Source organism: Geospiza fortis, unplaced genomic scaffold (genome assembly GCF_000277835.1).
Source record: "Geospiza fortis unplaced genomic scaffold, GeoFor_1.0 scaffold206, whole genome shotgun sequence".
In the NCBI taxonomy this organism is placed as follows: Eukaryota; Metazoa; Chordata; class Aves; order Passeriformes; family Thraupidae; genus Geospiza; species Geospiza fortis.
The window spans coordinates 6,772,414-6,781,401 of record NW_005054311.1 but is presented as its reverse complement, the minus strand read 5'-3'; the positions used below and the strand labels follow the sequence as shown (position 1 = coordinate 6,781,401).

Below are 8,988 nucleotides of genomic sequence, written 5' to 3'. Positions count from 1 at the left end.
CCTGCTGAAGTTCTGTTGTATTCACCATCTGTGTGATCAATTATTTCCTCAAGCTGGATGCAGCTTTTGGAGAGGGATTTTAAGAGGATATTCCACGTAATCTTTTCAGGAACTGAGATGACACTGACCACTCCTGAGTCCTTTCTTAAAGATGGGAATAATGTTATCCTTTTCCCAGAGTTCCCATGGGGCCTTCTATAGCCATGGTTTTCCACACATGATTGACAGCAGCTTTTTAGTCACACTAGTAACTCTGTCAGTACCTTCAGGTGAGTCCCATCCTGGGATGCACCTAAATGTTTCCAGGTTTTCCTGCATTTCTCGGAACTGTTACTTCTGTGGTTTGCTGTCTCTTTCTTTCTGGAGTGGAGCTGGGATCTGGCTTTGTTGACAAAGACTGAGATGAAGGCTGTGCCGGTGCTTTGCCTCTTGTTATGTCTACTGCTTATTTCCCTTCCTCATCTATCAACAGATGCGAATTTTTCATGAACACTGTTTCTCAGCTAACGTTGTTGTAGAACTGTTTCTTGCTATCCTTGGAGTCTTGTTAGTTTTAGATCAAGCTGGGCTTTGGTCTTCCTCCCTTTTCTTCCACTGCTTTTAGCTTCTTTGTTGCCAGTCTTTGTTCCTATTTCTTGGGTGCTTCCTTTTTGAATCTTAATTTACTAGGACACACTGCTTAGCTGGGCACATCTTCTGCAAGTGTTCCTGCATAAACAGGCTTGTTTGTGTATCTCTGTGCTCTACAAACTGGCCACCCTTTCTGGCCACATTGTCTCTTGTTCCCAACACTGCAATTCCTTAAAGAAGTCAAAGTCTGCTTCATTAAAGCCTAGAGTCTTAATTTTGCTTCTTCCTCTTCCAGCCTCCTCCTGTGTCCTGAACCCAGTTACCTCATGCTCACAAGATGTCATTTTTTTTTTGCTGTATTTGCCATCAGTTTTTCCTTGTTTTTGAGCAGCAGGTCAATTGACAATGCTAATCCTGGCTGGCTTTTATGTCCTCTATAGTAGGAAACCATGACCAATACACTTAAGGAACATCCTGGTTTGTGTGTCCCAGTACTGTTACCTCCACAGCTGAAGACTCTTTGTGTGAATGGTGATGTCCTATGTTCATAGGCAGGCTTATCCACCACCTTTCCTTGGGTAGATGATTTGTAACCTTATTCCTGGTGTTACTCTGATTGACTAAGAACTGAATAGACACATGGAACCACAATTTACTCGTACTTTTTATACTGGAGCTTCCTGTGGTCAAGGAACCCCTTCATGGAGGTAGCCAAAACCCAAAGTGAATTGTATTCTGTCCCTCTAGAAAGCTGGTATGTCTAGCCATGACAGGCTAGATAAGCTTTGGTGGTGTCTCCACAGCATCCTTCAGGCAGGCTCTGGGCAACCCATGGACTTCCCTTGGCAACAGGTTAGCAGGTCTGTCTTTGTCCTGCATGGGAGGGAATCTCCTATCACTAAAAAAAAATCTTTCCTTTTATTTTGTACTTCTAATCTGATGTACTGAACTGCTGGCAAGGCAGGATTCACTTACCCTCTCACTGCTGCCAGGGTCATGACCATGTTCTTCAGATCAGTAAGCTGCAGTGGGGACAGAAGAGTCTTCCTGTTGCCAGACTTCACTGTTTTCAAATGTTACTCATCTCAGAGTTCATGTTTCCTGTTCCAGTGCTACTTTGGTCTTGTCTCCCTCTGTAGTCTGATGGCCTTGGCCTTTTGCCTCTGTAGAACCTCTTCTGAAGACTCTTTCCATCCTGTTTGTTACCACAAAGGTGCCTGCTCACCACATCCTGCATCCTCTTGCCTGGGTGCCACAGCACACATCCCAGACATAATGGTGCTGCTGCTGTCATCACTTCAGGGAGGAGCATCAGTCATTTCTTGCACTTGAAGACCTGGATAGCTGTGTGTCCCTCAAGAGTTAGGTCAGCATGTAAGTGAAAAGAAGGTAATAGTCTACAGTGGAGTTATTGCCATTGTAGTGCTTCCTCTGGGAGCAGTACTCCTGGGTCCCTTGTGTGCCAGCCGCTGTGACATGGCTTTGTGCCTCTTTGACTGCTTGTTGGCAGCATCTTGTTTGCTGGCAGGCTCCTGGTAGCAGCTGAAGAGGAAGCTGGATGTGGCTCTGCACCCTTGGAGAGGCTCTCCATGCAGCTGGGGACCTGACATGCTGTGTGTGAGCTGTGCTGCAGCTCTGCAGTGTGCTGCGTCCTCCTGAGCTACTGCCAAATGAGAAAAATGGCAAGCAACAGGAGGAGCAGAGAAGACAAGAAAGATGAGGACTGTTGGACTAGTTTAAGGGGCTTTTGTGGTTTTGGGGCTTTTTTTCTCCACTTAAAAGCAACCTGCTCTGGTATTTACCTTAAAGCAAGCTGCTTAGAAGTCGATCTGTCACTGTGATTTTGTAGCCTCTCTTATTGTTGTCTTGACTTTCCTTTCCTAAGGTGTCTGACTCTCAGGTGCAGTTGAACTGTTTTGTTCCCTTTGTATCTTAAAAAAAAAAGTATTTTTGGATGATATTTGCATTTATTGCATTTTTGGGGAAGGACTATGGTGAAAGGTACATTTGGCTTAGTTCAGAAATAAGGTCATGAAATGTGGTTTACTTTAACAGCAAGATTCTGAAGAAGAATTTTGTGACTTAAGGATCATAAACAACTGTTCAGTTAAATTTTAATTTGTGGAAGCATTTAAACTTTGAGTGAAATACATGTCCTAATATGACACAAGCATGTGCAACAGTGCTTCTGCACTTGATGTCTGAATATGTAGTAATGTTTTGTTTGCTTTTTTTCCCTGTCTCTTCATAGGAGCAGCCTTTACTGAAGGGTTATCTAGTGGTTTAAGCACTTCTGTGGCTGTATTTTGCCATGAATTACCTCATGAGCTAGGTAAGACCCCAGCATTTCCATATGCTGCATGTGTATGTACTTACAGGTGCATGTGGGAGAACAGAAATTTGATCAGACAACTTTATCTGTGTCAGGTTCTCTGTTCAAGGATACTCTGATTTACTTAAAGACTATTTAATCATTTCTAAGTCGAATTAGTAGTTTAAAAATCTAAATATTTCAGCTACTTTGGTTAAAACTGTCCCTTGCAATTACAGCTTTTTCTGTCTACTTTAGTTATAGTTTTTATTCTCCTTGTATATAACATAAGTCGTGAATTGCAGGAGAATGCATGACAGAATTTTCTCACATTGCTCCTTAATTTTATTCTCCTGCTTGTGCTGCTAAAAAGAAGGTCACGATTAGTCAAAGTACTTTCCGCATAACATTTGCTGCTTTTTCATTAAGTCTTGCAAAGAAGTGCTGTAGCTCTAAATTAAACTTGAAACTACTTGGAAATCTTTCTGGAAACAGTTTCTTTCAAGCTCAAGTGATTTAAATTCGTGTGCAGTCCCATGAGAGATTATTGTCGTGTCTTACAATATGAGCTGAGTATTTGGCCCTTTTAAAGGGCAGCTGGTGAGAACAGGATGGATGTGCTTAGTTGAACTTGAGACAAAGCTGATCTTTCCAGTTGTCAAATCATTTTGGATGTGCAACTGGTGTTTATTTCTCAGCTGTCATGGTCACAGTCATACTTGGTGTATAGAATGAAGAAAGAAGAGTTTGCTTTCACTTTTTTGAAGGTTTTATTCCCCAGAGGGGAGAACATTCAGTTTCGTTTAATGGAGCTTGTAAACCAGTATGTGTAAACATTAAACTCTCTATATATAAACAGTTTGATATATTTGTACAGTAATACTATACAGAAATACATTATAGAGAAAACACACCTGATTTTATGGGTTGGGAGGAATTGAGTCTTGTTCATACTGATCATGGAAGTTGTATTAATTTCACATACTAAATGTTGTTAGTTCATATATAAGAAGTAAATTCATCTTGTGAACCTGATAATTTTAGATTCAGCTGTTCTGTTGGTTTTAGAAATAACAAAAATCTTTTAAAATTTAAATAATACTATTTTAATCAGAACAGAATACTTGATAGGAAATACCTTCTTTACCAGAGGACATGAAGTGGTGTAGGAAAATTGAAACAAATGGGACTAGTTGAGGTTAGCTGGGAATAAAATTGTATCATTGTTGTTAATGCTTATTACTCTGATTTACAAAAAATATTTTCTGAATTACAGAAAATCTGTTTCTGGCTGGTGGTCTGTCATTCCGTCAAGTAAAAATAAGACATTAAGGATCATTTACAGAAATTAATAAATAAATTACTTTAAATTTATAAACAGATTAAAAGTACAAAGAGCAGTTACAGATGATAAATTGAATATGCAATTGAGTGGGAATATTTTACTTTAGGAACCTCAGGCATATCAGGTACTGCAGCATTTTACATTGGTGGTTTAAATTCAAACTTCTTGAGGATATGTAGCTATTAGAGACCATCCAAAGGAGGGGCACAAAGATGGGGAAGGGCCTTGAGGGGAACCCATTTGAGGAGCAGCTGAGGTCACTTGTCTGTTCAGCCTGGAGGAGACTGAGGGGAGACCTCATTGCACTCTGCAGCTTTCTCATGAGGGGAAGACAAGGGGCAGGCACAGATCTCTTCTGTCCTGTGACAGGATCCAAGGGAATGGCCTGAAGTTGTGTCAGGAAAGGTATAGATTGGATATCGGGAAAAGGCTTGTCACCCAGAGGGTGAAACACCTCACCCCAGCCAGAGGGTGTTTGGGCACTGGAACAGGCTCCCCAGGTCACAGCACCAAGGCAGAGTGTTCAAGGAGCGTTTGGACAGTGCTCTCTGGCACATGGTGTGATCTTGGGGCTGTCCTGTGCAGGGCCAGGAGTTAGACTTGATGATCCTTATGGGTCTTTTCCAATTCAGGATGTTCTGTGATTCAGCAAAAAGCTGCTTCTTTCAAAAATGCAAAGACTTTAAAATTATAAATTTTAAAGTATTTGCTGCTGTGTTGTTGTTCATGTGCACCTTTTAAATTTCTGTCCCTCAGTGATTTCTGATTTTATGAAGGAAAAAAAATAAGGCAAACAACAGCATAAAAGTAGCTTAGTAAATAAGACAACACTGCAGTACTTACCCAAGAATGAAAACTTTGTCTTGGCTTTTTTTTCCCCTGTTATAGGAGATTTTGCTGTTCTTCTAAAAGCTGGTATGACTGTCAAGCAAGCTGTGCTTTATAATGCTCTGTCAGCAATGCTGGCCTATCTTGGGATGGCCACTGGGATCCTCATTGGTCATTATGCAGACAACGTTTCAATGTGGATATTTGCACTTACTGCTGGCTTGTTCATGTATGTGGCTCTTGTGGATATGGTAAGTGCCTAGACCTATTTGAATTTTGTGTAACACAGCTTAAGAATTAATGATTTGAAGCAGCTGTTTCTTTTGAAGGTATTTAACACCTCCTTGTTTGTTTAGGTACCTGAAATGCTCCACAATGATGCCAGTGACCATGGATGTAGCCGGTGGGGATACTTCCTGTTACAGAATGCTGGGATTCTCCTGGGATTTGGGATAATGCTGCTTATCTCAGTATTTGAACATAAGATTGTATTCAGCATAAACTTGTAATCCTGGTTGCCAGGAAAACACCTTGGCGTTAAATTATAAGTGGTAGGGGTTTTTTTTCTACGAATTTCCTTATTGGAAAGGTACATTTGATACAGACTAGATATTTTTGTTGGTGTGCTTTGTTCTTGTGTACTTCCCTCCCTTCTTGCCTGATAGAAAGGAACACTGTAAAGTTTGGGGTTTGTTTGAGTTTTGTTTGCTTGTTTTTTTTCATTGTGGGTTTTTTTTACTTGGGATTTAGCATTGCTTATGGTACTTGGAAAGTGGTACTTAGTAAAACATGGCCAAATTGATATTATTTGTATTTTCTGTATTGTTTGGGGGGGTAGGTTGTTTTTTTACTGAATTTATTTACTGTATGTAATTATATGTGATGTTTTTTACTTCAGTGGTTTTGCTGGTTTACAGAAGTAAAACAACAGTGGTTTTTATTTTAGCACAGTTAAAATCAGTGGATACAAAGCACAGTGAGCAAAGTAAAACAAGAACAAGACATGTAATGGTTAGCATATATTTATTGGTAAAAGCTCATCTCTTCTGCATCCACCTGGTTTATACAGAAAAGCAGATAAGTCCATTCCATCCTTTGTGGTGGTGCTGGTTCTCTCAGTAGTTTGTGGATTCCTGTGTCTTATTCTAGTTGGTTTCAACTCCAGACAAATTGATGTAAAACCATGTTCTAAGTGTTTACATCAAATGTTTGACTTGTTTCATCCATTCTCATATGAGTTGCTATTTGCTGGTTTCTCAAATCAGCAACAAAAGTCCAGCTCTTAAATTGCCAAAGCTTTAAGAATTCCATCAAAAAGACTTCAAAAGCAGTGCTGTATCCCACTTACACTGCCTGAAGTGACAAAGGTGTATTAAAGCCTGTTTGATTTCAACGGGGAGGAGTGCTACAGGCTGAGATAAACAGTCATTTCCTACAAAAGCTTCCTGAAGTAAAGTGTTGATTTACTTTGGGAAAATGAGCTGAGTGGGAGAGCTGCCTGCTTCTAGTTCAGTGTGACTGCACACAAACCTGTGCTGTGTTTTTTGCAAGAACTAAAGCTGAGAAATCCAAAATAAGAAAATTTCCTTGGTAGCATATCTAGAGCAGCAAGGTGTTAAAGATAAGTGTATGCTTAAGTATGTAGTTTAAGCCTACAGTCTTAATATGTTTAACCACCCTGAATGTCACTGAAGGAAGAAGGTTGAAAAAACCAATAGCAAAATAAATCTGCATTAGCAGGGAAGGTGAACATGTCAAAGTTCTTTTATGATGAATAAATAACAGAATTATGCTATCTTACTAGCTAGCTTTAAAAATCCCAGAAATAAAACAATTAGAACCTATTTCTGATCCACTACCTCAAATCATCAGCTGAATAAAAAGCTTGAACAGCAAGATAAATGTTTGATAATACCATGTATGACACATTAAAACAATTTGCTGGTCTGTCATACAATGGAAGCCAGGAACCATTCTATCACCTCAGAAATAGATGTATTCAATTAATTGAGAGATTTGAGGGTTTTTAGGAGTTGAGAAATGGGTACTACATGAGTTTTTGCACCCAGTGGACTATTGGCTTCTCTTCCTTCAGCCTTTCCTCAGGTTAGCAAGATTGATATTTACTTTTCTGCTCACAGTGATGAAATCCTGTTCTGTGCCTCCTTTGAAGCCAGGGGTTGAGAAAGGTGTACTTCCTTCAGCTCTCCTAATGCATCCCTGTGTCCTAGCGGGCTTTTTAGGGCTTGGGCATGGTGTTCACCTGTGGTGTGGGAAAACTCCATAAATACTGTGCACTTCAGCCTGTGGGGCTTCTACCTTCTGCACTGCAATCCTGGCTGCTACAGAAATCAGGCATCTCTGTAGTCCTGGGGGATTTCAGACTTGGATGAGCTCTGTTTGCTTTGAATTTTCCACTGCTGGTTTCTGTTAGCCTACAGCCATAATAGCTGTCAGTTCAGCTGGATTTCTCTTGTCTGGATATGACACAGGAAGTGGGGAGGTACCCTGCTGTTGTTCAGGAGATTTTAAGATTAATGACTAAATGATGGAAATAAATCTACAAATTTCAGTCTTTCCAGTGGGTTCTTGGATGGCTTTTGATTATTAAATACCCACATATTAAAACCCATTGCTAATTTAGGAATAAAAAAAAAAATTGCCTTTAGAGCAGAAATGCCTCTATCCTGTATACAAACATTCCACCCATTCAGTGCTCTTTGATCATTGATGGAGAAATGTCCATGACAGGCAGCTGTCCAAACTGATAACTGAGAAGGCTACAGACTAAAAATTGCTATAGTTTTGTATCAGCAGGATGACAAAATGTTGGTTGTTCTGTTTGTTTTGAGCTGGTTTGTTTGTTTTGTTGTTTATCTTTGTCGGCCTTATAAAGTAGAATGTGCATCTGTTGCAATGTACTTGTGTTGGAAATACTCAAAGCTTGGCAAACTGGTGGGGCAGTGCCTCTAAGCAGCCCCTTATTTTTATGTGCATGTTTTTCGGCAGCAGTTTTTAATGTGCCTGGCTACTCTAGATAATAAATGCCAGTGTCTGCTTTGTGCATCCATCTGTAGGTTAATAATGGTACAGACCTTAATTTTTATGCTGTTACAGCTGCCTTTGGTGCCTGTGCTAGGTGCAGGTAAGCAGAATAGGCAAAAATGCTGGAATCAATTTTGGTTTGGTTTTTTTCTGTAACATATTCTAATGGTTTTGGCCTGTATTTGTACAGAAGAGGTGTCATGTTTGGGCAGCAGGAGTCAGAGCAAAGGTGTGCAGGTTCTCAAGTTCTCCCCTGGCTGGCCTGTAGGGATCAAGTGCTGGTACGGTTTCTCTGCATCCTTTTTCCCTAAAAGTGATGCTATGTGTGCTGCGGGAATGCGACTCCTTTATGTTTATATAAAACAGAGCCCAGGCTGTGAATTCAAAGGCTGAAGTAGAATTCACTGAGGCTCTCCTGCTGCCTGAACTGAGACACCAGTGCAGTTTAAATCTCTGTGGAAAAACTGGGTCGTTCTGTTTTCCACGGGCAGAAAACAAAAAGATGTTTTAATAGAATGTGGGTTGTTTTTCTTTGTTTGGTGGGTTTTTTTTAATTTAAAGTACGTTTTTGGTGTGTGTATATATGGTCACTGTAGCTGTTACTGTATTGCTGTGTGCTAGAGAAAATAAACCACTGAACCAAACTGCAGGCGTCTGAGCGTTTTTCTCAGTGATGCAGATACGGCAAAAGATGTTGCAGCCTGGAGAAAAAAAAACAAACCGGTAGCAAAACTCAAGGTTTGGCAAACTGGTGCGGCAGTGCCTCTAAGCAGCCCTTTATTTTTATGTGTATATTTTTCGGCAGCAATTTTTAATGTGCCTGGCTACTCTGGATAATAAATGCAAGGGTTTCCTCAGGGCTTCCCTGTGCTGGGGCGGGGAGAGGGCC

At 40.4% G+C, this 8,988-nt stretch overlaps 1 protein-coding gene across 1 annotated transcript in view; it reads left to right on the top strand.

The window, feature by feature from the left end:
* The window catches only part of SLC39A6 (solute carrier family 39 member 6), an 18,815-nt gene extending 10,072 nt beyond the window's left edge, over positions 1–8,743 (top strand). Inside the window, exons 7-9 of the mRNA XM_005419329.3 lie at positions 2,822–2,902; positions 5,115–5,305; positions 5,411–8,743. Coding sequence (XP_005419386.1) covers positions 2,822–2,902; positions 5,115–5,305; positions 5,411–5,563 — 425 coding nt within the window. The 3' untranslated portion in view covers positions 5,564–8,743. The remainder of the gene's footprint in view (positions 1–2,821; positions 2,903–5,114; positions 5,306–5,410) is intronic.
* Positions 8,744–8,988: the final 245 nt, after the last annotated feature.